Source organism: Scatophagus argus, chromosome 7, assembly GCF_020382885.2.
Source record: "Scatophagus argus isolate fScaArg1 chromosome 7, fScaArg1.pri, whole genome shotgun sequence".
NCBI lineage: Eukaryota > Metazoa > Chordata > Actinopteri > Scatophagidae > Scatophagus > Scatophagus argus.
The window spans coordinates 2,578,963-2,605,813 of record NC_058499.1 but is presented as its reverse complement, the minus strand read 5'-3'; the positions used below and the strand labels follow the sequence as shown (position 1 = coordinate 2,605,813).

Here is a 26,851-nt window from a genome sequence, read left to right as displayed (position 1 = left end):
TAATGAAACCTGAGGCTAGGACAGGAGGCCATGACTAAACACAAAAAGAGCCAGAGCAGTGAGAGAGCAGGGCTGGGCAGTAAGGGCACAGAGGAGGGGGCTGAATTGATAGAGAAAAGGCCCTGAATCCAGCTCTGGCTACAGTCTGTGCTTTCACTGTATGCTCCAAAGGCTCCAGACACAACAATCTGCACAACCCAGTGGCGTTTGAAAACCAAAGAGGGGAGCTGGAGCGACAGATTTCGGCTCAAAACTCAAGTGAAGAGATGGAGTAGAAAAAGAGGAGGGTGGAGAAAGTGGGGTGAAAAAAGGGGGCTTGGAGAGACAAAAAGCACTTCATGGAATGAAAAACAGCATGAAAGTCTCCTCGCTGTTTCCCATGAAATCCCGCCGTCCTCAAACTTCTATTCAACAAAGCGTGTACTTGCCCTAGAGGTACTATCACGCCGAGACCTCCATTACGAGCGCAGCCTGATGAAAGAGTAGCTAAGGGGGGCTTAGGAGGTTTGGCTCTTAACCCTCCCCCAGCAGGGCCAGATATGAAAGAAGATAGTTCGCCATGATGTCATAGTGTCGAGGACAGCTCTCCGTTTGAATAAAGTAATCCAGTCTTGCAGTAGAAGCCCACAAAGTATTGGAGCAAGCACTTTTCATTGCTTGCTCCAATGTTGTGCAAGTGGATGTTCTTCAGTGTTCATCACAACCACAGTGACATTTCTTGGCTGCACATATCGTCATATCAGTATCATGCCTGAAACCACAATAAGAATCAGCCTCTATTCTATTATTCTTCATTTTCTGTTTCGTCTTCTTCTTCTTCTTCACTGATGCCTTTGGTTTTCTTTGCAGAGCTTATCGGACGACTGCGACCCACATGAGGGAATCCATGAAGGGAGGGAGGGCAAGTACCACCTGCAGGTGACCCAGTTTGTCCAAAGGCTGGAGTACTGGCACAAAGAGCTGACGAACACCCTGGTTACCTCTATCAACGTGGTGCCAGTCCACGGCCGTGCGGTGGCGTACCTGGGCACCGCCGACGGACGCCACATACAGGTAAAGAGGTCACGCTGTTCTGTCCTTATTCTGCCTGGCAAGAACATCATTTGCATGGAAAATAATAGCAGTTAGGCATAAACAGAGGCCCTGAGGCCACAGCGGCCAGTGCCGTTTCCCCCTCTCATTGTTCATGTAAATGCGGCAGGATGTTGGTACGTGAGGAGTGAAAGCGCTCAGCTGGAGACACAGCACCCAGTCAGCTACAGGTGCTTCTGCACGAGGCAGGTTGGGCGAAGCTATGACCAAGCAACAGGACCTTTCTGTTTGCACACTTTGCTTACCTTTGACCTTTGCTCAGTGAGCCTCCAAAAAGCCCACGTTCCAGTCTGCCATCTGAGCAAACACAGCCCATTTTGCCTAACACTACAAACCGACAGCACATTGCCTTTCCTGATCGCTTGTTAACTGCTTTCAGCGTCTCATACATGGCCTTTCGGTACAGATTGTAGAGCATTTTCGTTGCGAAGGTGAAGGTATTCACATTTATGCACTTCTGCCAACATTAGGGACACTTGTGACAGAATTCTTGGCTGACCACAACGGAAATGAAGACCTGTGAGCTTTTTGTTAACAACTTTGGAATTCAGCAACCTTGAATCATTGGGAGCAGTGATTGGATTGGATTTGCATGTGATTTCTAAAAACTAAACTCAGATCTGACTCTGAGACTTCATTATGAATATGGACGCTTTCCTTTTGGTGACGCTGGTGAAGTGAAAGTGAGAGTTTAGCACTTAACAAGGCCTCACACACAACACTGATGACATGACATGACAAACACTGCTGGACTGTCCCACGCTACTTAAACATGGACAAAATAATGTAAACACTGAACAAGGTCTGAAGAAGAGGCCGCCCCCTTAATCCTCCTGCTTTATTCCATTTCTGTTCCATCTCCTGTAAAGGTTAAGTGCTTTTTATGTCAAGATCGCCCTTGAGCACTTTGCTTTGATTGCACGTTATGTTGAATAACACAGCTAACATTGGGGTCATGCTTTCAGTAGCTTTAACTGGTCATTTTTGCCAGGACTGTCAGAGAGGTTTGAAGTGTAATCTCATCCACTCTTTCAAGAAAGCGTTTTGTAATTTGACTTTTCTGCATTGAGACTCAATCTTTCAAGAGAGAATTGCAATTCATCGAAGAATCATTTTTTCCCCCACGAGTCATCCTTTTGAAACAACCTGTATGTAATTAAGATGCATAAAAACAAAATAAGCCTTTTAAACTAAATTTAGCCCATTTTTACATCCAAACAGTATGAAGTCTTAAATGTACTCATCAGTGCACCTGCAGTTGAAAAGTGGATTTGACCTGTTGGAAGTCTGTTAGTTGAATTCCTTTTCTTGAAGAGTCATACAAGTGCTGATCTGCAGGGTAAAATATAACAATTTGGCAACTTCGACTTAATTAACTCAGGATGAGTTTAGCGTAGCTGCATATCATCAACATTTCTCCTGTGCCTCTTCATTTTATTTGGTCCATCCACTCACACAGTACAACAGCATGCATGCAATGGTTACGGCTGCACAGTAAAACGCGGCGAGTGACGTCTTATTGGTGCATCAGTACGGCGCTGGACCAAAAACGACGACCGGTGGAATGAAACACATGAAGAAATGTTGAATTACCTCACGTGTTATTGAAACACAAGAATGAAAAGTCACACATGGAAACAAAAGGCAAGCGAGATGCGGAAAAAAGGGTCGACAGCTGCAGGGGCAGGGATGGAGGGATGGGGGGGTGGAGACGCTGGTGGTGGTGGTGGTGGTGGGGTGCGAGGGGGCTTACAAGCCGAACAGCACGTTAATGGTGAACGGCGGGCTTCGCTGACACATTCCCTCGCACGGCATTTTCTGCTCTCTGAGTGTCCCGTGCAGCTGTTGCTGTGTGTTTTCTCTACCACAACTCCACCCCCCCTTCCAGGCCCTCCATCAGTTTTTTTTGTTTTGTTTTGTTTTTTGTGGTTGGCTGAAGTGGCTGAAGTTCATTGTTTTAGCTGAAGGGTTTTAGAAGGTCTGAAGAAGAGAGCAGCTGTCCTACACAGCAAAACCCCCCATTTTACCAAGTCATTTCTGCCCGTCATGTTGTTGAGATGTTGTTTTTAATCTTCGTTGTCATTCTCAGTGACTTCCGCCTCCTCGGTCAGCTTTCAGTCGGCGTCTTTGCCTGCGTTCACAGGACATCAGGAGGGGCAGCTTATGTCAGCTCGTTCCTCTGATAACTTCCAGACTAATCCAGACTAAAGTCCTTCCTCTGGTTAAAGGATAGAGTTTAAACAGCAAAGATCTAAAAAGTCACATGACTTGAAACAGTAAGAAGGTGGTTGGCTGGAGATGATTTTGATGTCTGGCCAGTTGCCGCTTATGGAAAGCTCTTTTAAAACCGAGAGTGTTTCCTCGTTCACAGACCGCAGCATTTGTGTGTTTTGGTAAACAGCTTTCATATTTACACAATTGCCCAAAGAAAATGAGATTGTAATAAACCTGAATAACCCACTGAGCACCTTGCTCAAAGGCATCCGGGTGTGGCTGCAGTGTCTCATTCACTTTCTGATTTTCGAGGTGTGTGTTGTTGGACCGATGACCCTCCGGCCACCTGCCCTCTCCAAAACCCAAACCGCAAAAAGAATCCGTGAGAGGGATGCTCGTCTTTGCTTCGGCAGCTCATTGCATTGTTGGTGCGACAAAAAGAGCTTGTCAACTTTCCATGTATTTCAGTTTCCTTGTTGCTCCCAGCGGACGAGACGAGAGGCAACACAGAGTTGAGGCAGTGAAAGAAAAAGAGCGTTGTTCCCCCCAGTGGACTCCATTCGGGCTCAGGAAGTGTTTCCCTCTGTGGGAATCACACAGCGGCCGTGTTTATGGGCCAAACTTCCCCCCGCATGCTTAATACAATAAGCTGTAATTTACACCGCTATTACCTCCAGAGACATGTCTGTTGTATGGCTTCGTCCCCAGCGGAAAGCCACCCATTATACTCGCCGTTACAAAGCTAACGTTGATCATGGGGCTCAAGCAGAGGAATGACGCTGGAAAACAAGGCATTTGTGAGGGTGAGGCGAGGGTGAGCAGAGCATCAGCCAAACAAGAAAATCACATTTCAAACCGTTTCAAAGTGCATCGTTCTGTGTTGGTAAGTCTCATCCCTGCAGTGTCTCATCAGTTACAGGCAGCCAGGTGTGCGTTGTACTGTGTATGTGTGTGTGTGTGTGTGTGTGTGTGTGTTTGATAGGGGGAATGGTGTAATTTAGAGGACTTCATGTAACTGGAGCAACCACACACCCCATTAGAGACCCTGTTCTGTTCTGTTTGCTCCCAGGCCTGTAATTGCAGTGTAACCACAAATGATAAATGTAGTTCCAGGTGTTTTGACTGCATGTGTGTGCGTGTGTGTGTGTGTGTATTTGTGATATATTATGTGTGTATTATTGAAAGTGTTTGTGTGGGTCCTGCATTTGTGAGATAGTTTGCAAAGACAAACATAGTATGTGTGTGTGTGTGTGTGTGAGAGAGAGAGAGAGAGAGAGAGAGAGAGAGAAAGAAGCTGTATGTATGTGTGACATTGTGTGTGTTGTGTGTTGTGTGTTGTGTGTGTGTGTGTGTGTGTGTGTGTGCGTGTGTTTCTGCTGCCGGCTGCATCTTCTTGTTTTTGTTCCCCAAAACCGGCCTGTCAGTTTCCTCCCACCCTCAGCCCAACTGTGCTACGACTTCACAGTCTCTCTTAAAACTCACCTCCTAACTGAAGTTTTCCTCGGAAGGACAAACCTGAAAACTTAGTGGTCGTCCATGGACCAAAAGCAAACACTTACTGTATTGGATTATATTCAAAGACGTATTTGGATCTCAAGTTTCCTTATTTGAATGACTTCCTGTGCAAAGTGGCCCCCTGCTCAGATTATGAAATAAATAGGAATAATCAGACCTCACATATTTAAAGAGCATGTTTACCTCCTACCAAACATTTAACCTGTATAAACTTTATAAGATTTTTGAAATTATCAAAAGGCCTGCCACAGGAAGATGTCATGAGTTCATAGGTATCCAGCTTTTCCAAAGTGCTGACCAAATCTGACCAAGACAAATGAGTGTTTCTTCCAATCCGGGCCCTCTGACAGGGCAGCCCTGTTGACTTAAACACAAAGTGAGAGTAGTGAGGAAAGAGCCCTGATATTGTGTATGCAGGCTGACTTTAGTGGTGCTCGTTACACCTGTGCTGTTCGTGCTGTGACAGTCCAACATGTCTGCAGTGAGAAAGCTCCAGGAAACTGGACTAGAGAGCTCCGACTCCCAGTCTTTCACTGTTTCATCCTGAGGGCTTTGATTGAATTACAGAGTATCTTTAGTACCAGACTTATACTCCTCTTTTCCTTTGTCTGTCTTTCAGGTGCTGTTCTCCCGAGTTGCCTCTCCTCATGTGAACATCCGCCTGGACTCGAAACCCGTCTCGGCCAGTGTAGCACTGCTGGACGCTGACCAGTCGGCAGGAGCCCTGCTAATAGCCACAGGAAACAAGGTGGGCTCGGCAACACAAAGACAGCAGAATGTGCCTCTGGTTCTTTCTGAATAACTCTTTACCAAAATGGTAAGAAGACAATTTGACAAAAAAAGTTGGTCCTTGACCTGGTTATGGTTTATCTCTGAGCCATAACAAAGACATAATCCTGCTGATTTTCTTGTACAAGCGAGAGGATTTCAAAACAAACTCTTACTGAAAACAAACAAACAGCAGAGCAGAGACGAGAGATGAAAGAGACTAATGTTCCCTAGAGGCTTCATGTATCTGTTGTAATGTGAAAACGTCACAGGATGTTTTCTGTCCTCTTCACAGATCACTAAGGTTCCCCTCATTGGCCCCGGCTGTGGTCAGCTGACTACCTGTACTTCCTGTTTGCTGTCATCCCGGGTGACAGAATGCGGTTGGTGTGATGGACGCTGCACCAGAGCCAATGAGTGTCCCTCCTCCTCCCTGTGGACTCAGGACTACTGCGCACCTGTCATCACCAAGGTAACCGTGTGATGGTCAGGACAGGAAGTTCACTTCTGTCGCTCGTTCTTACTGTAACTACTGACGTGATTGGAGGGCTCGGTGGACTCATCAGCCACCTGCGTCGTCCACTGGCCTGACCACAGCTCGTATAACCTGTGTGTCCAACCTGTTATCTGTATGTTTGCTCTGTGAAGGTCTCGGTATGTCCCGAAACATCTGTCCTATTTCACACTGCTCTGACATTGTGAGACTTTACTGAGCTCAGTGTGGGTGGTATTCAGTCATTCTGAATTTAATGCCGCACCTCATGCTGGCAGGTTGTCTAACAAGCTACCTGCTGCTCTAAATGCAACAAAATGGGTTAACGGGACAGGAACCTATAAAAACATCTCTTCCTCTGGGGCTCCTTGTACAGGCAGAGTATTGGAAAGAGCTGTAACTCCCTGCAAGGTTGCGTGAATGTGTCCAAGTTTACTTTTCTTAAATCTCATGTCTCATGTGTCTCACTTACTTGTACTATGGTTGATTTAACTGGTAAATCGGTTAAATGCTCTTAATTCAAGTACACTCTGCACTCCAGTTTACCGTGGTGGACGATAGTGACTGAATTTGGTAATTTTAGGTTGCTTTAGAGCACCTTCAGTTACATCAGACAGCATAAGTTTCAGATCGAACAGGTTCAATGATCTTTGCAACAGCAGATGGTGGAAGCAGTGAGAGTCTTAAAGGAATCATTCGTATTGTTTAACCAGGATGAGGAAACAAATACACCTGCTGCGACATCCAGCACCATCCTCTTTGAAAAAGGAAGCAGCAAATTCGTTGCAAACGTCCAACTGACCTGGAGACAAATTAAATCCGATCTGCTGGTGTAAAATGGAGACCGGTCACGATGGCCGAGGTCTAAACTGATGGCAGGAATTTATAACGTGTTATCTGATGAGGTAAAAGATTAGTAGCAGCAGGCCGCCGCGGTGTGTCGTTTTATTATTATGATCTTACAATGATGAGTGAGTGTTGTCCTTGTGTGTGTGCGTGTTAGTTTTTTCCAACATCTGGACCAACACGAGGCTCTACGACGGTGACCATTTGTGGCCGCAACTTCGGCTTTGACAAAACTGAGAACTTCAAGGCGCCTCTAGTGACTGTGGAGGTGGCCGGAGTTCCCTGCAAACTGCCCAGACAAGACAATGTCAACAAGTGAGTGTGTTTCTTTGTTTTTTATGCCTCCATTCTGGCACCCAGTGTGGACAGAGACATTATGGTTTCCAGTTGTCCCACCGTCCCGTTCTTATGAACACAATAACTCAGGCACACATGGAGGAATTTCTCCAAATTTGGAAGATGAACTCATTAGAAGTGACCCTGTGACCTCACACAATTTCAGCCATAACTCATGAATTCATGCAGTAATATCGACAGAATATCACACAAGTTATGACATTTGGACAGGCGTGGAAGTGAAGTGCAAGCAGCCGTAAGGCGTTAATTCTAGTTCTGGTTCAGGGAGCATCCAGCTTCGGGTGTGTGTTTTGTGGAAACCTGTTGATGCACTAGTTTTTGTACATGTTGTGTGCATGTTATGCTGGCATACTTTGTGCATTTCAAAATGAACATAGTATCTGAAAAGCCACCTTTGAGAGGCAGAGAGAGAGAGACAGTGTGTGTGTTCAGTGGTGGGTGTTTACGAGATAAAGGGAGGCGTATGCTGGCGTCCCATAGGGGAACAGCAGGTTTAATGGGGGTTATTGTGTTGAAGAAAGAATGTTAAGAAGCCCCCCTGCTCTTTCTGTCTCAGCCTGCCACAATCAACTCATGACTCCTCTAACTGAAAAATTGCTGGGAAAAATCGCTGCATCCAGACTTTCCACTCTCCCAAATCCACTGGGGCCATGCCTCATTCAAAAGTCCCCTTCACTACAAACAAGCTCATTACAAATTGGCGGAAAAAAAAATAAAATAAAAACACTGCCCACCCAATCCCAGATGAAGATGGCCTCTTTGTGCGTTGCTGCGTGGCAGTAGATCATCATTGAATTAGGATAAATGCTGGATGGCCAGGAGTATAATGCCTGGTCTGTGTGTTGTCTTGGGGGGGGTTGTGTTTAGGTGGACTGAGATGCAGTGTTCCCCAGTGTTCAGTGGGAACTTCACCCCATCAGGACACACGGTGAAGGTCACCAGTGGCCACAAGGTAGCCGAGAAGGAGGGCTTCACCTTTGTGGTAAGAGTTGTGCTTTACCCTTAATTTGATTGGATTCATGAGAAATCAGTCTTTTGGAAGTGGTTCATGGTTTGTCTGACACAATGCAAAACAACACATAACCTACATACATGTGTAAGATGGTGCCCACTGATCTCTGCCTCCAGGACCCCGTGATTCACGAAATCTTCCCCACATTCGGGCCAAAGTCCGGGAACACCATGCTGACGATCAGAGGAGCCTTCCTGAATGCTGGAAACAAGCGAGAGGTGACAATAGGAAAAGCAGCCTGTAAAATCCAGAGGTGAGTTCACTCAGCCTTCTATCCTTTCTTTCCTCACTTGCTCTTTTCTTCTTCTCTTTCTCTTTTCCTCACCCAGTGCACAACAAGAAAAGCAGACGTTTGCATGTCAAGTCTGGTCCTTCTTCTTGGGAAGGAATCTGGACGGCTGCACAGCACATACGAACTGTAGAGGGGTTGTTTTTGTTACACATACTCCAGAGTCCCTTGGCATTGCTGTAATTTTACTGGGAAAATTTTGCCCATGAACTGGAACATTGCCTTATTTTTTCCTTGTTTTTTTCCTCATTCTGTCTTGTTTCTCGCTCAGACAAGAATTGACAGGACTTATCTGCAGGACTAGTCCAAGATGTATATGAATAGGGGCTTGAACAAAGGATGCCACTGTACATGGTAACATAATGATATATCCTGTGTGTTCACTCATTCCCCTCACACCCCGACCCCGACCTCCATCATCAGCTCGTCGTCTAGCATGCTGATCTGTAAGACGCCTCCACACGCCGTTCCCTCCGAGCAGCCCGTGAAGCTGACGGTGGATATGGTGGAGCGCCACGCCCTTACGCTGTTCACCTACAACCAAGACCCCATCATCAACAGCATCCAGCCCTCACGCTCCTTCATCAGGTTAGACTCGTATTCATTCAGGACGGGGTTTGCAGCCTGTGGTGGCCAGTGCAGAAGTGGTTTGGATATCACTCTTTGTCAATGTCAGTTCAACTTATTTCCCTCCAACTTGAGCTCTCGCATGTTTCTTCGCCCAAGAGGAGGCACAAGAGCGAGAAAGCAAAGGCAAATTTGACTGATGAGACAGATTAATGCTTTAGTTTCACAGCAGGAGGAAATGAGTAGGAGGTGACGAGTGGCTAAACTGCTAACGCTAACAGCAGGTCTCTCCCAGTGGGGATCTACTGTGTCTCTGGCTGATGCTGACGCTAACATCCGTTCTCATCTCCCCCTCACTGTAGCGGAGGCTGCACGGTGGCGGCTCATGGCTTCTTCCTGCAGTCGGGCCTCCAGCCCCAGATGGTCCTCACCACCGGCCAGGACGCTGAGGTGTTTCATGTGGTGAGTACGAGAGGGGTTTCACATTCTAAAATGATGCATAATTTATCCAATCTTAGTTGAGTTTAAGCCTTGGACAAGCAAAAAAAAAAAAAAAAAAAAGAACATCACTCAGAAGATTTTTGCTAATTTCATGCATCTTCCTTTCTGGTGTGTCAGTCTTCCCTCTGCCTCTGTGCACATCCCCTTTCCAACACCCGTTCAAACATTAAACTGACCTCATAGATAAAGACATTGTTTTAATTGCTGCCGTTCTTGAGATTCAGTGGAAACGCAAACATGCTGACTGCACCGAAACAACTTTTGGTTCCTTGTTTAGTCCCTTAGTGTTGTTCCTGTGGCTCTTTGTATCCTCGGTTTTGTCTTTTTCAAATGCCTCGCTGTCACACGCATGCTATTGTCGTTATGCATTTTAACGCCCCCCCTCCACCCAGAAACCATTGAGAAGAAAGCGTTCTTGACAAAGGAGAAGAGCTGAAGTGTCTGACAAGCATGAGAAAAAAGGAAATGGAAACTCCACATTCTGATCTGTACGATCCAGCTGTCACGTCTGACTCACGTACACTAACAGAGAGGCCTTTAGGATGCTCCTCACCTCCGACAGATTTTATTCTACTTATTGCAGGAAACCACACACACACACACACACACACACACTTGAACACAGCTCCATTAGACTGGCTGGCCTTTAGAGTGGAGTTGTTTTAAATTATCTGACCCCCGACGCCCCTGAAATGTCTGCAAGTGATGGAGCTTAATTATAAGAGCCTTAAAAGGGTGTTAAATGAATACAACATGTCATTTATGAGCCTGTGCAGATCATCCAGGTCATGAGTCAAAAGCAGCAGAACTTTTTAGTCGTGACACCTTATATATCGTATAGCTAGAACAGAAGGACGACCAGAAGAACGTGTATCCTTGAATTTCCCTCGGGATCAATGAAGTATCTATCTATCAACTTATGGTGCCTTTGCAATAAGACTTGCTTTCTCAGCAAAATGAACTATTTTTCTTGATTTCCCTTATTCTTGCCTTATTAATCTAATCAAAATTATTAATTGAAAATGAAGAGGCAGAGTTTTGCTTTGCTTCTTTGTGCTTCTTATCTGTAACGAGCCAAAATGAAACTCCATGAGAAGATGTGGACCTTCACTTCATAACACAGACACAACGTTCAGGAAGAAAAATAATATTCCTCAGTCAGCGCCGTCTGGAGTAATAATACTGACCACAGAGACGGCCCACTATGGCTGCCCTCTGCGTGAACTTACTGACCTTCTGATCCACTCTTGTAGGTGCTTGGATAAAAGTCTCACAGATTTGGTTTCATTGCAGTCATTGCTGAAATAATATCACATCCTTTGGAAGAAAAGGGAGAAACTGAATACCGTTGTTTTTTATCGGTCCAGCCGAACAAAATTCTCCACGTGACGAAGTAATTTAACCTCTCATCGAGTCTTGCTTTGTACAAGCTGGACTGAAAGGGAAAATATCTGGCAACATGCAGCTTTTATTTTTTTGAAGCAACTTGAGCTTTTTTTCCTCTCTGATTAAAAAAATGTATTTTCCAAGATACTGACCATTCCTGAGGTCTTTTAACAGCATGTATCTCATTAGAAAATGCGAGTAGCTTCTTAAGAGGACATATTCTTTGGCAGTGAAAGACACATTGTGAGCCATGACAAACAAACTGTCCTTTTTATTCCAAGTGAAGGTGTGTTGTCGTGTGTTTGTGTGTGTGATGTTTGCCTTTGGGAGGCGGTTTGAGGACAAGCAGTGCTTTGTAATGATGTTATCTGTCATCCTGAAACACACACCACGCAGTCAGGAGAAAACAATTCGCTCAGCAAATACACACACACTCACACACTCATGGAATAAGCCTTAACAGGCAAATCTTCAGCTGTGTTCACACACTTTCCTACTTGGTCCTAAATCAGGTACAGATCTGATTTTTAGCAGTGCGACCACAGTCTGATCCACTGACTGCGTAATAGACGGACGACACGATAGCCAAAACGTCTGGATGGCCCCCTGGTGGCTGGCTGCAGTACTGGTCATAAACGACTCCCTCTTCACGTTAGCAAATTTCCCGTAGACGTTTCTGTCTGTCTGTCTGTCTGTCTGTCTGCTGCGTGTGATGTCTTCAGTGTTCATTTGAGGGTCAGTTCAGGACCATGACCAGTTCACACTGGAATCTGAGATGGTCCACATTGAAATGATAATGTGAACGGCTAAAAAAAGTTGTATCTGAATCTGAAATTAGCACTCAGGCTTGCAGTGTGAACATGGTCTTGTAGTGACATAATATCTCTTTGTCTCCTCTCTTTTTCTCACACACACACACACACACACACACACACACTCCCTGCAGTGTCTCGTCTTTCAGCGACCCTTTCCCTGGTCATTGACCTGTGTTCAGGTCAGTGGCTGATGGGTCTCCGGGGAGCTCAGGCTTCATTACATGCAAACAGTGTGAACAGACGCAGCGCGATGGCTCTGAAACTGGGCTCATGATCCAGAAATTTCTGACTTGAATCCCTGACTCAGTATCTGGACTTGGACGCTACAGTCCCACTGTCCCCTTCCCCTTTATCAGCAGCTCGGCTCTGGCCTCAGCGCAGTAGGTGATTGTTGCTGTTTGCATCTGTGTGAGACGGAGCCGTATGTTTCCAGTCATGAATAAAGGTTAAGGAAAGCAGAAAGAAAAAGGCCAGGAGAACTGCTCACAAAGTTCACAAAGTGTCCTGATATACAAAAATAAGACACATTTTTGTCATTTCATGTATTTTTTCACACCACTTAATGCTGGCAGAAGGCGAAGCTTGTAGTTTGTGCGGTCAGTTTAAGTCATGGTTCAGTCTGAAACACTGCAGTTTCATGTACTCTGCTCACTGATTTAGAACACCAGAACAACAGACTGGAACACCTGCCAGCCAATAAGAAACAAGTATTTCCAAGGGGAACATCGTTTAACAAACGGTTTCTTATGGATCAGTTTTGGTTTAGCCTGAATTGTGCTTGAAGGTTACAGCCAGGTTTACTGCATGTAATGTCACCTGTAATCTTAGATGGGCAGGGTCACTCGGTGTGTTCAAATGTTGGTTAGGCGTCACCCGGAGCTCCGCTGCTGCGAGTTCACATCAGCGTAGTCAGGGTTCACTTCCCTTTAATAACTCATGCTGTGACTGTCGTTTAAACCAGGCAAACTGCGAGATCTTCTCTAAAACTTTTTAAAGCCCTCACTGTTGAGAGAACAACGAAAGACGACGTGCTGAACCGAACCCTCGCACTAATGGTTTATTGCTCATTTTCAACTGGAATAACAGACCGGAGAGGAATGGCAAAAACAAATTTCTTGCCTCCTAGAGAGAGAAATTGAGAGACCATGAAGTGAGCAGCCTGTATAAAATAAGGCTATCATTACTAATGATTTAGGATGGGATCATGCCCCGTAGGGCCCCAGCTGTCGCCTGTTAAATTCCTTCCAGTAAACGGGATGAGTTAAGGCTCACCCTGGGAAGGGACAGTATAAGCGTCTTATTGTCTTAACCCCTCAAAATAGAGGCAAGGATCTTTCACACACGGACATCCCAGAGGTTTCCATGGCCAGCAGAAAGGCGCTCGGGGTAACGTGAGCCAGCCTGTCATTCCTCGTCCATAAACCGAAACGATGGAGCCTCAGCAGCCGAATGCGATTCACTTGGCAAAATGCGTTCTCCAGTCAGACAAGAATGTGAGATCTCCACACCAAAGCAGGCTGGAGAGAGGAAGCAACCAAGACTCGCTAAAAACCAGCAGCAGAGGCTCTCAGCTAGAACCAGAGCATGAAAAAGAAAATAAAACGTCCAGTGTTGACTTGATATCTGCCTCTCAGATCTCCACTAAAGCCTGGTCTCAGCCAGTCTCAGCTTTCCCACAAACATAAAAGAGTTTTTTTTTTTTTTTTTTACGATCCGTCGTGAAAAGCTGGCGTGGTCACAAGGGCCGAAGGGATCTGCGCATACACAAAAAAACAGCAAATAAATGTGATCTCACAGATCTCTGACAAAGCTTAGGGAGTAAACTTCTTCACACCAGCATTGCTTTGCCAGGCTGCGCCATCACAGATAGTTTGGTTTAACTGGAGGCCTCACCGCAGCCAGACACCTGTCGCCTGCTTTTACAAACTGGCTTGTTTCGTGTCAGACTCCTCTTCCTATCTCATCCCACTGGGCTAAATCCCGCCAGCTGACACCTGAATGCCTCATGAAGACTCTTTCCTTTCCCATACCCCCCACAGCTGGGGGTATCTGAGAGGAGGAAGTGAATGAAAGTGAATGCATAATGTTTTCCTCTCCGACTGCAGTCAAATGCTTCAGAGCTCCAACTGCTTCCAGCTTCTCAATAGCAATTAAAAGTCAGCACTGTGCCTGTGCAGTGCTGGTGTGAGTGTATGTAAATTTATCAACATAAAGCGGGACGATTGCTGCAAAAACAGGAGCCTGTGGTCATATGAACACGTCAAACTGGCATCGTTTTTGAGTTTTGGCGGCAGTTGAACAATTACTTTTCCCTCTGTTAGTCAAGAAACTGAGAAGAGAAGGAGGAAAGAGTGAATTTCCACCTAAAAAATCAAAATGATAAGCAAAGACGCGTCTGAAATGGAGACCTTAAATCCAACGTAAATACCAGCACAACACAGCACAGTAGGAGACGGCACAGAACTCCACTGGTATAAATCACTGTAGATTTGACAAGCATTTTGTACGTGGGAGCTCCGTTATGACTTTGGCTTTTTCGCAGGCTGTTACACTAATGATCCTTCGGGGACGGCGGAGCTTTCAGGATCGCTGGTTCTCTCATCACCACACAGCAAAGCTCTCGGCCCGCTCGCTGCCCGGCTCTCCGAGCGATTGTATTTACAGCTGCTCCCAACCCACAGCCCTTCACCTCCTCGCCCTTAAATAAGAGGAGACATCTACTGAACAATGAAACTGACTGAGGTTTCCACTAATTCACAGGATATTTTTCCCTTCGCTGCACCCCTGGGAGAGGGGTGGAGAGGGGTGGAGAGGGGTGAAGGCGGGGGGTTTTACCCTGCAGCCCCGTTCTGCTCGTTCCTCGTTGGCGTGTGGAGGTTAATTGGATTGCTTTTGTTAGGTGACCCAGCGCTACCCTCACACACGCACACACAAGTTCTATATGCCTCCGTGTGTGTGTGTTTTAAATGCTTGCGTTCAAGCGTTTGCGGATGCCTGTAACTTTTTAGTACGTGTTGGTGTGTGTCCATCTGGGCTGCTACAGCTCACTGGGGAGGCAGACCGGGAAGTGTACGAGGAAGTTTCAGCAGCACTTCGACAGAACTGCTGCTGCTACTGCAGTCAGAGCGACTCTCCAGGGACTCAGATATCAGTCAGTGTGTTGGAAGTCAGATTTCAGCTACTTTGCTGAGGTTTTCTGGAGCGTAATGAACTTCACAGATCATAGTCCATAATGCAGTGGTTCCCTACCGGTCGAGCTTCAGGGTCTCTTCTTTATCGTGAAGTCACGGTCCACATGGACTGCTGCCATGTCTGTTTTATTTCACAAAATGAAAATATAATTAAGGTGCAGTTGGGACTAATGAAATGAACTAGAGCGTAGATAAAACATACATTATTTCATGTGAAATAGCCAAACGTGTTCCAGTTTTGGCAGGAGATGGTGTGAGGGAGTTTTTCCTCTGGCTTCTAACTGTAGCTTTGCTGAAAAGGATGTGGAGAAGAAATGTTTGTTTTAAAGCCAAGTCAGCATTGTGCTGCGTACGACCACATTGAGGTTTTTGTCCACATTGTCTTCAGTGTAATTGAAACAATATATTACAACATATTTCTGAGTCAAGCTATACTGACTCTGCTACTAGATGGAGCCACACGCAGACTAAGGGACAACTCTTTGTCTGCCTGTTCAGCTTCTTGTACATGTTCATGTCCAGGGCTGTTAGTGGTTCTTCAAAATAAAATGCCCCCATCATCACCATCAAGCTCTTTACATAACAGTCACACTTTGGAAATGAGTCAAATAAATGCCCAGAACAACACCCACCCACTCACTAAGCACCAGCGCGAAGGTGGTGTTTGTTGTGTTCAAAGGTTACAAGAGGTGCATTGATCCGAACACCTTTTTTTTTCCTACCTCCCGTCCTCACGGGACATCAATTCAAGGACACGTCTACCTTTGTAGCCCAAAAGACAAACATACGCCACACTGGCCACCGCAGCACAAATATCAATATTGACCTCTGAGCGTGGAGCCAAACAAGTGTGTGCGTGTTTGTTCTGAGTGCACCTGCAAAGAGGAATATCACGCCATCACTTCACAATGGCTTCTTTATCACTTACATCACACTAATAATCGCTTTGCATAAATGAACCACAGTTTCTGTGATGATTAAACACATGTTCACGTTTATCCTCAGCTCACCCACAGAAATGTGGAGTCTGCTGCGATCCAAGAATGAAGCAACATATCAACAGGCAGAAGATAAAATGCTCACCAGCGGCCTCTGAACTGCTCTTGTTGCTGTTGCTTGTCAAGTCACATCAGCAACAGCTTTCAGATCAGTGTGCTTATTTATTTTCCATATTCCTTGCAGCCTCTCCATTGCTTTCTCCTTTCTGGGAACGTTGGTCCAGATCTGGATCAGACTAACACCCCCGTTTGGGTGCTGTTCCCTTCCAAGACGGCTCCCTCCCCAGATTTCCTCCGTGACTTTGCTGTTTACTATACTGTGCAAAAGTGTGAGATTTACAACACTTTGCTGCTGTTAAATTCCAAGCCTTTGCATTTCGAACTGGTGTGGGAATGTGTGTCTTTATGAAACTGAGGAGGAGAACAGACTGAACCACAATGACTGGTTTATATCTGAAGCTCTAATTTTGATTACAGCAACTGTCCATGTGTTCCACCCTGCAGCTGTGTAGATATATTCATATATTTATATGTTTTCACATGAAAAGTCTTCATTTCCTAGTTTTTTTCCTGTTGAAGTTTTGTTGTTTCTAAGTTCAGTTTGGCTGGGACAATAACACACATAGAGCAACAGTGAGTGAAATGCAACATTAACATATGATATATGTATATTTACATAATATGAGTAATCGAGAACAAAAGTGTTGAAAACAGCGTGTTGAGGTATATTTTGCGTACTTGGCATGCACGTTATACAACAGACAGCAGGACTTCATCTGCTTGTATTTGCTTCCCCCTCGCCTTTACCAGGAAGATTACCGCAGAGAAAATGTAGATAATTTAAAAGATATTTGGTGATGAGCCAGTTGACGTAGTTTAGTTTTGCCAAAGTCATCTGTATTTGCCGTCATAATAAAGTGCAAAGAGAATGTTTCCGACTGAACAGTTAAATAGAGTTACTGAGCTCTCCTGTATCCAATTAGCGCTTACATGACCTTTGACAAATATTCATTTCCCTCTGTGTGGCTAAATGGTGCACGTTGTATTTCCACAAACCTGCATCTGCATATGAATAGAAGAAGAGATAGCAGCTGATACAAGGCCAGTTCAAACCCGGCGGTTTGAGATCTTTGCCATGTGAGTACAGGAGATGTGGACCTCAGCCTCTCGATACCCACACTCCTTCAGACAAGATGAAACTCTTGCCACACCTCAATAAAAAAGGGCTTAAGGTGTTTTCGAAGCTTTCGGTGTCTCGCTGGGCGGTCTTAATGAGCACAAAGGCTCCGAGGCCCATGTGGGCTGAATCCAACATGGGATGAAACTCTGTTGTGCCCTCAGGCCACACAAGTAAACACAGCAGAGGCTGCAAACAGGCGGTGTCTCATAAAATGTGTGGAGTCTCAAAGAAGCTGTCAGACTGAGGATTACTGCTTGGTTGTTCCACATTGTGCCGGAGTGAAGACCTGGAGGGAGCTGTCTTTGCTCTGAGTAGTAGGAAAGTTTAGAGGTTGAGCTGTCCAACCTCTTTGTCAAGTCAAGACAGTTTTATTTATATTGCCCCAAATCATGAATCACCAAGCCTCAGGGGGCTTTACAGTCTGTACAGTACACAACATTCTCAGTCCTTAGACCCTCGAATCGAGTGAGGAAAAACTACCCTGAGATGGACTGAGAAAACTGAGGTAATATAATAATAATAATAGTAATCATAATGCCATCGGGTGTTTGTGCTTTACATTAGTTGCAGCACCTGCAGATTTTCATGCTTCGTTCAGTTGTGCTTATGTGACCACCCGTACGTTTTTCTCCAGCTTCCCTGCATGCTTCAAAACATTCTTTCCTAATAAGGGTGGCAGACATCTTTAATGGGGAAAGCGTTCCCAAACATACCACAGATGAAGTGTGATGGTAGACCAGTGGACAAACAAACAACAAAGGTGTTTGTACCTGCAGGCTGAGCGGACAGATTTTTCTAACCCACACATGTCGCCTCTCTCGTCTAGAGCTGCGTCTACGGTGAGAACCGGACGTCCATCCAGTGCACCACGCCCTCTCTAGCCAAACTGGCTCTGCAGCCGCCCGTGGTCACCAAGGTGGCGTTCGTCCTGGACGGCTACTCCACGGATCAGTGGGACCTGATCTACGTAGAGGACCCCCTCTTCCAGGACCCCAAACTCACCTCCAAGGACAACAAGAGCATTGTGGAGCTCAAGGTGAGACAACAATTAACGTCCTCCGGCTCCATTATCACGCTAACGTTATCAGTTCACAGCTGTGGCGCCACAGTTGGCTGTTCTCATCATTTTCATCGACGTTCATTTACTGTAGTTTTTGATAAAATATCAGACCAGGAAAGTTTAGAGGTCTGATGTGTGAGCCAGCTATAGGACCACGACACCCTCTGAATTTAAAGTCTCGATTAACAAAACTTGAGCTGGTTGGACACCTGTCGAAAACGGTCCAGTATAAGTTTAAGTAACATTCACGAATTTCAAAAGCTTCACAGACGTCAGCTAACTCTGTCAAATGTACAACGTTGCCACAGGTCTGCAGAGCTCAGCTCTTTGAACCGCAGGGTTCTTCATTTTGATTCAGCTGGGGCTGGTCGCTGCACTTGGCTTCCCACTCCACACATTCACACATGCAGCCCTGCGTGGTTCAGGTCAAGTTGGGGAGGAAACAATACAGAAAGAAAAACAGGAAGTGGACTCTGTTTCCCATCGTTTACACCCCCCTCGCCAGCCCTTCTCCACTGCTATACCTCTCTGTGTATTCTCTCTGTTGACTTGCATTGTTCTGTCTGCTGAGGTCAAAGCTCTTGACATATTAATGCCGCTTTTCAAACATGCCACCACGTTCCCCAGAGCCTGTTTTAGGAACACAATGAAATACATATTTCTCCTCCTTTCTTTCTCCCATTTTTTTGTTGACTGCAGCTCGACGGTTTGTGGCAGCTGCTGTGCTGAACCTCTCGCAGGGGATCCTGGCATTTTTTTTTCCCTCCTCCTTCTTCTTCTTCTTTCTTTCTCTTTTTCCCAGACGTGACCTTGGCCCCGATGCTAAATCCACCACCAACCCACCCTCCACCCCCTTTCATCCCTCCCTTCAGCCCAGACAAACCCACAGTTTTTATCTGAGGGGGGGTACCAGGCATTGCACCGAAACAGGCCACATTTAACGCCATCTGATAAGCCTGCCCTGTGGCCTGCAGTAAAGGGCAAATGCTGGGCCCATTTAGCTCCATCTGATAAATAGCTCCAAAATAACAAACAAATAAAGGAATATTTAGCTTGCTCACTGACATCTCCAGTATCAGTATGGCTGCACACGGAGGAAGCAGGCCTTCGATGCTGACCGTGTCACGGAAGACTGAGAAAACTCTCACTTGCAATTATCATTATTATGGTTTGTTTAGAGTGGCTGCTACTACTGCTTTTCAATAACTTTAGGACTCCTGTCTGCTGTGTGTAGCTAAAACCAAACACACCGGTCTTATTACTGCCAACGTGCTGTGTGTGTGTGTGTGTGTGTGTGTGTGTGTGTGTGTGTGTGTGTGTGAGAGAGAGAGAGAGAGAGTGCAAGAACAGGTGTGAGCCTCCACTCTGTGTCAAATTGGAAAATCCCAAACTGTCACGCAAGGAATGTGATCATTCTCTTTATTGCCTTCTGCTGCACTCAAACAAGTGTGTTTATGTGTGTGTGTGTGTGTGTGTGTGTGTGTGTGTGTGTGTGTGTGTGTGTGTGTGTGCATGTGTGTGTGAGAGAGAGAGAGAGAGATGTGGACAGAGAAACAAAAGTGAACAAGAAGAGAAAACAGAAACAAGAACCAGTCTAAGAACAAATTAAGCTGCGCGGTTCTTTCCCGTCAAACAACACACACTTGTTAACTCAATTACACACACTCACACACTGCTGTGTGCGCTTCCAGTCACATCTCAGAGGGGGTGTTTGTTGTCTTCCCACCAGAGGTCACATGAATTGAATAAGTCGATCTGTCTCGCTCACATCGGCAGCGGGCGGCGACCTCAGTTCGCGTTCCTTTTCGATCGTCGTGAATCACGATGAACTCTGCCAAGAAGACAGACAGACAGACAGGCAGACAGACAGACAGACAGGCAGACAGACGGTGCACAGTAGGCCCTAAACAAGACGCGTCTTCACACTGTAAAAACATCTATAATTTTATCAACCATACACCCGTGTCACTTATTGGCCTTTTAAAACTCCTATAAATAGTTTTAAAGCTGCACAAGCAAAGAGTGTGATTGTTAAGGACGTCTGTAAAGTGAAGGAACACACTTATGGGACCTGTGACTGAATTATACCAAAGCACAGAGGCAGATTCAACTTTCAGAGGAATCTTGGGAAAAAAATGTACACGTGGCGCCTCAGGCTACATCCACAAAACACATAATCCATACGACTCCAGCGTTTCAGAGCCTCTAAAACTCTGATATTGGATGGGAAGGCTGCTGACCTCGTTTCACTTTGAGAACTTTGTGCTTCAGTCTGGATGGGCAGAAACCTGTGGAAACACTGACCCAGACACCCCGTCAGGAAGTGGGCTTCTTCCACCAAACAGTTTCTGTTAATTTGATTAAATGTTAATCTTTATAGGAATGTGTGTCATACAGGCGCAGTATCTGATATATAATAAGAACCTTAGGAGTCTTTAAATAGGGCGCGTCTGCACAACAGAGACTCGAGGCCAGTAGCACAGAGCTCCCCCAAAGGCTGGTGTCTTACTGTGTGCATCTCCAGATTGAAGTAATCAGATCTCTGTAGGCTCATTTATGTCACAGCGTTCCGGTTTGTCTGCTCTCATCCTTCATGCGGTGCAGGAGAGTTTTAGTGTGAAGTACGTCACATTTCTGATTTTTCACTTTGTTGCCAGCTTGCTTTGACACGAAGCATCTGGCCTGTTCCATGTGCTGTCTGGACTCCCTGACCTTTGACCCTTGTAGTCGTTGTTCATAATGTTGCTGATCTAGAAGCTGACGTCAACCCTGTGTCTTCCGTCCGTCTCTCTCTCTCTTTCTGTCCCCCTCCATGTCCCTCCACTGCAGGGTGACCGGATGGACAGGGAGGCCATGAAGTGTCAGGTTTTGACTGTTTCCAACCACAGCTGCGAGAGTCTGACTCTGGTCGGGGACACGCTGGAGTGCACCGTCCCCATCGAGCTGCAGGCCGCCAACTCCAGGGAGCTGCAGGTGGAGGTGAGACACGCCGGGGGTTCGGTTTTGGTTAGCGTTAAGAGCTGAAAAGGTCTGCTGGTTCTTTCCCTGGTTTTTCAGCAGCAGCACTTTGTGGTTCGGTTTTAACTTGTTTAACTTTTTGATTTAACTGATTTCGTTTTATTGCAGAAAATTAGCTCTGTGGCAAACCAAAGGCACCAAAATGATCAAATGAACATCAATTTTATGATTCTGAGAATCGTCTGAAGTAAATGATGGACTACAGTCGACACTCAATTCAGTAGATCTACAGATTGGAAAGTTTGAGTTAGAACAGTAACACAACAAGGCTGTGAGACCACTTTAAAGTCCTGAAGACGCGTAGTCATTAACCACTCGTTAACATTCACAAGTTAACTGACGTATTTCAAGACGAAAAATACTTTAGGACTCATTCCTCCACTATTGCTTGTATAGTTTTTTTTCTCTTCAGGGTAAGCTGTAGACGCACACACACGCACAGGTGCACACACACACGCACAGGTGCACATACAGTACACAGGTGTACACACCTCCAGTGGGTCAACAACACTTTCTTTAATTAAGACAGTCTCTTGTTTATGGAAACACCCAGCTCACCACAAGCACACATCCACCTGCCCATCCACCCGCCCATCCACACACACACACACACACACACACACACACACTCTCAATAGAGGTCTTGTTCCAGCCTCCCTGCTCGTCAGTGTGTGTTTGAAGTGGTGTTTGGATAGCAGTGCAGGGCGTGTTGTGTGCTAACTGATGCTCAGATTAATTCCATTAGCATGCGCGTGAATTAGCTCATTATCTGTCTGAAGTGAAGAGCACAAGAACATGCAGTATTTTGAACTTTGAAACTTCGGTATCGTTACAGTCTCACGTTTTTTTAAACATCTCGGAGCAAGAAAAAAGAAAACTCGGTGAAATTCTGACCTTCATCCAATTTAAAATCGCCTGTTTGAATCATCAAGTGTACAGTGTTGATTATCTTTAACCCACGAATGACTAACAACGCACAGACACGTGGCCACACATGGCAAAATCAGAATTTTTAATTTCACAAAGCTGATTTTCTTTTAAAAAGTCACGACAAAGTGAGTTCAACGTTGGCTTGATCGTCAGGGGAAAACGTAACTCGTCTCTCTTTCGGGGAAAAAGCAAAGAGAAGACGTTTGGCCTTTGCGTTTAATCAGCAGGTTATCTGTCAGACAGGAATTACATTTCCACTCGCACAAACGGCATTTCAACATCTCAGAAGGTCAGCAGACAAATCTCCACCTGCTGAAAACAGATTGTGACTGGTGGAAATGTAAGTTTGTGGATTCATCTCGCCCTGTTGGTGGGACTCTTCTCAGATCATGTGACTCTTTTTGGTTTTGCAGTGATGAAGGTAGATTAGCGTGTTGTAAAGTGTCTGAGCACGTGTTCTGGGACAACACAGTGGACGTCGCTTACAATGCGTTTGTATGAAAGTCCCCTCTGCTTGTGTTATCAGGCTCAGAGGAGGGATTTCAGCAATAAAAGGTGTCGTGACGCATCGCAGCACCTGCTTCTGAGGCTGACTGATTTTTGATAGTCAGGGTTGTCTTTTAGTTTATTTAACTTGACTTAGTCACTAGTTTCTCTTTGAACTTGTTCAGTTTGTTTTTATTTAACGGACTCCAAGTGGAGAATCCGAGAGCAGACTCCGCTGTGTGGGCTTTCTGAAGGCGGTGACGGGATCGTTCTGCCGCTGGCCGTCCTGAGCTCTTCATTCTGCGCTGTGGGAAATTCGCGGAAAACAGCGCATTCCTTCGGCGTTCCAGATCGTTTACAGGAGACTTCAGTACCTCTCCTGTGCTAATGCAGTCCCTTATAAAAAGCAGCTCAGGGAGGATTTATTACGCAGTGTGTTGAGTGAAAGGGCTCAGCATCCAGCTGTCTTGTCACTTGATTGTAAGTCAAGCATTCGCGGAGTCGTGAGAAGGTGTAGTACAGTGTGCAAATGTCAAAGTAACACATACGCACACACACACACACACACACGCACACACACACACACACACACACACACACACACACACACTCACTGTCTTTTATTAACAACAGCGCAGTTTAAACAGGACAGGGTTCATTAAATTTAATTGTTGCGTCTTGTGACTGACTGCTTTAAGTTTTTTCTTAAAATAAAAAAAAAGATGTTTATTAACTCAACAATAAATAAATTATATTATTAAATTATTAATAATTAAATTCTTGTTTCTGCTGACTTCCAGTGGTTCAGCCCCTCACTTTGCTGCAGTGACGCACAGGTGTACTCCAGGACCCTGTGATGTCACTGTTACGGTTTGGTTACCAGGGCAACAAAGCACACTTTTGACCACACAGATCAGATCAGAATGCTGTCAGACGTGAACCAGGCTGAAAGCTTCCACCCAGAGAGGGCAGTTTAGAGTTTAAAATCAAAACAGAGCCATCAGACTCATGAAAACCTTTATTTTGGTTTAGTATTTTAGTATTTTATTTTAGAGTTTGATAGCAGGAAGTGTTTCAGTGACCGAGAACATCAGTGAATATCAGGTCAGAAAAAGAGTCAAGGCGACCAGGTGATGTTGTGTGTTAATAAAACCTTCGCTTCTCCTGCATTCGCTGTGATTTCTCATCTTTTTCCTCAGATTCTCGCTCAGTCTCAAGAGTTTATGAGAAGGCTTTCTCAAGCAGCTGCTGGCATCACACACTGATTATATGCAAAGTTAAATCTCATTTTAAAACCGACAGTACAATGCAAGTCATATGTTGTGCCGTGTGAGCTGTTTGCAGCAAACAGCCTCCAAAATCCCGTTAGGTTATACGAGGTTCGATAAGAGAAATGTCTTCCCTTTATGACACAAGCTAATATTAGCCGCTGCGCTTCACACGTCCTCGTGTCATGATAATATCGGTCGTCCTCTGGAGAAACGGCGGCGTGCCGGCGAACCGGACGGTATCAGCCTCATCGCTGTTGACTTGTGAACTGGATCTCAGAGGAAAAGCTTTTATCTCAGAGGATGCTCAGCCAATATCCCACCAGCCTAAACACACACAAACACACACACGCACATTCATAACACACCCCCTACCTCCAGACAAGGTGCACACACACACACACACACACACGGCCCATCTGCAGCAGACAGCAGTATAAACCTCATTTTCACTAAACCTAATAATGGCAAAAGCAATATCACTGATGTAATCTGCCTGCAGACTGTGGCAACAGGCCGCATGTGTGCATGTGTGTGTGTTATTTCATACCACGCGTCCGAATGCCAGTTGCGTGCCTTTTAAATGCTTGTGCGTGCAGCATATATACCATGCAGAGCATACCGCAGTGGATGTCACAGTTTATGAAGCAAATGTCTTCACACAGTACAGTCCAAGCACAACAGAGACTTTGTTAGCCGCTGCTCAGCAGAAAGCTAAGGATTCAGGGGAAAATGCAGGACGGGTTAAAGGCACCCTGTGGAGTTTTTGAAAGAATGTTTTCAGAAGAGTGTGTTGTAAGAAGAAGGCTGGTGGCAAACTAAAATTTATATAAACAATATCCCCATTTTGAGTGAGACCCCCCCCCAAAAAAAAAAAGATAAATAAAAGATGCTGAATGGAAAATGCACCCAGCACTTTTGTTAGCCCACAAAGATTCACCCAATGCCTTAACCCTTTTAGCACCATAATAATAGATGTATTATTAAAACGCCTGGTCTTTTTTGTCTATTTTTGTCAATAATTGTGTCATATAACTTGAAATACACATGCGCTGCAGTGTCACCGGTGATCCTCGTGGTTTTAAAAGGGTAAACTTCAGCAGGTCATCATGTCTGATATTTTGTGTCAAATCCTTCACAGTCTGTGCTGCAGCCGTCGTCGCCTCGTGCTCGTTCCAGGGTCACTTTCACGCCTTCGGTCTGCCCTTCAGCGCGACTGAACGAGAAACACCTCGAAACTCAAACATGTTCCACTGAAGACATTTCACACAGACAGTTTGAGTTATGCAGTTTTACTCACCAGTTCATCATTTCATCAGACAGCCAAGACGAGCTGTGGCCTGCTGATGTGGTTCAGACCTCCACCTGTCTGACCTCTGACCTTCCCGTGGTCGGAGGACAGTTCAGTCGTTATTACGAGTGTTGTTAGAATCCACTTCACTCTGTGACGCTCTTCGCTTTTTTCAGTGGCACCAGGCGGACTCAGTCAGGCATCTGGGCAAAGTGACGCTGGCCCAGGAGCAGGACTACACAGGCCTCGTCGTGGGCTGCGTGTGTGTCAGCCTGCTGCTGCTGCTGCTGGGATCGCTGCTCATGTGGAGAAGGAACAAACACATCGATGGTAAGAGCAGAGCCGAGCAGCCACGTCGTGTCGGGGTCGCCGCTTTAATCTCAGGCAGTGAGCGACCGGCGCTGATTTCACAGTCTCCTGTAATGCTATCTGCTCTGAAATGTTAAGGTCGGACTCCTCGCTCAGGTCCAGCCTGGTTAGTTTAGGAAAAGTTGCACAGGGTCAGTTTTAAATGTTTTGAACAAGTTAAAAGGTCACTGCACGAGTCCGAAGCAGAGGAAAATACTGTGGCGTTCAACTTATATTTTTATACATTATGCACGTTATGCCCTGTGCCAGTGATTAGTCGCAGTTTCCAGTAGGTTACATTTTACATAAGTTGAATTTAAAGTGACATGACCCTGTGTGTGTGTGTGTGAGAGAGAGAGAGAGAGAGAGTGTGTGTTCATACATTTGTGTACTTGCGACAGGTGTTCAGTGTGTGTCCTCTCTAACCTGTGTGCATGTGTGTCTGCTGGGTTTTGTTTTGCCTGGTGGGTTTACAGTGTGTTTGTGCGTGGGGCGCACCGGTGAACCGCTTCGCCTTTCTTAGTAATTCTCTCGTCTCCCCCCTCTCTCCTCCCTCCTCCCTCCTTTATCTTTCATCTCATCCTTCATCTCTTGCCCTTTTCTCCTCTCACTTCCCTCATGGTCTTCCTCTCTGTCCCCTCCCCACCTCACCTTTCCTTCTTGGCGCCTCTCATCCCTCCATATCTCTATCACTTCCTCTACACCCCCTCCTCCCCCTCCCTCCCTCTACTTCTAGATCTGTCTGAGGTGTGGTATGATGGACGGGGTCACATCCAGCATCTGGACAGGCTGGCTAACGCGAGGAGCGTCAGCCCCACTAACGAAATGGTCTCCCACGAGTCAGTCGACTATAGAACAACCCTGCTGGAGGGTACGTCAACCAGATAAGCCCCCCCCCCACCCACCCTCACCCGCTCCCTCCACCTGACATCTTCTTCCCTACATCCCTCCGCCCGCCCTCCCTCCCACCCTCCCTCCCACCCTCCCTCCATCACGTCTACCTGCTTCCCTCCCCGTGGGGCTGAACGCTGTGCTAGCAGTGCATGCCTTACATGCTCTGAACTAACACTCATAAGTTTTTGCAAAATTCTGAATAGTTCTGGTGTTTTGTGTTTTTAACTGATCATAATCATCCATGTTCGACCCCCCTGCTAACACTAACACAACTTCAGATTGCCTGGTGATCATCATTACAAGAGCAGAATTAGTGGGCATGAAATCAAACA

The 26,851-nt window shown here is 45.8% G+C and overlaps 1 protein-coding gene across 2 annotated transcripts in view; it reads left to right on the top strand.

Moving 5' to 3' along the window:
- met (MET proto-oncogene, receptor tyrosine kinase) overlaps positions 1-26,851 on the top strand; it is a 60,347-nt gene that overhangs the window by 21,727 nt on the left and 11,769 nt on the right. Inside the window, exons 3-14 of one of the 2 annotated variants that reach the window (XM_046393549.1) lie at positions 850-1,053; positions 5,441-5,569; positions 5,885-6,061; positions 7,086-7,243; positions 8,153-8,267; positions 8,414-8,550; positions 9,010-9,174; positions 9,516-9,615; positions 18,051-18,260; positions 21,114-21,263; positions 25,454-25,607; positions 26,362-26,496. In XM_046393549.1, coding sequence (XP_046249505.1) covers positions 850-1,053; positions 5,441-5,569; positions 5,885-6,061; positions 7,086-7,243; positions 8,153-8,267; positions 8,414-8,550; positions 9,010-9,174; positions 9,516-9,615; positions 18,051-18,260; positions 21,114-21,263; positions 25,454-25,607; positions 26,362-26,496 — 1,834 coding nt within the window. The remainder of the gene's footprint in view (positions 1-849; positions 1,054-5,440; positions 5,570-5,884; positions 6,062-7,085; positions 7,244-8,152; positions 8,268-8,413; positions 8,551-9,009; positions 9,175-9,515; positions 9,616-18,050; positions 18,261-21,113; positions 21,264-25,453; positions 25,608-26,361; positions 26,497-26,851) is intronic. The other variant, XM_046393550.1, reaches the window with a different exon arrangement.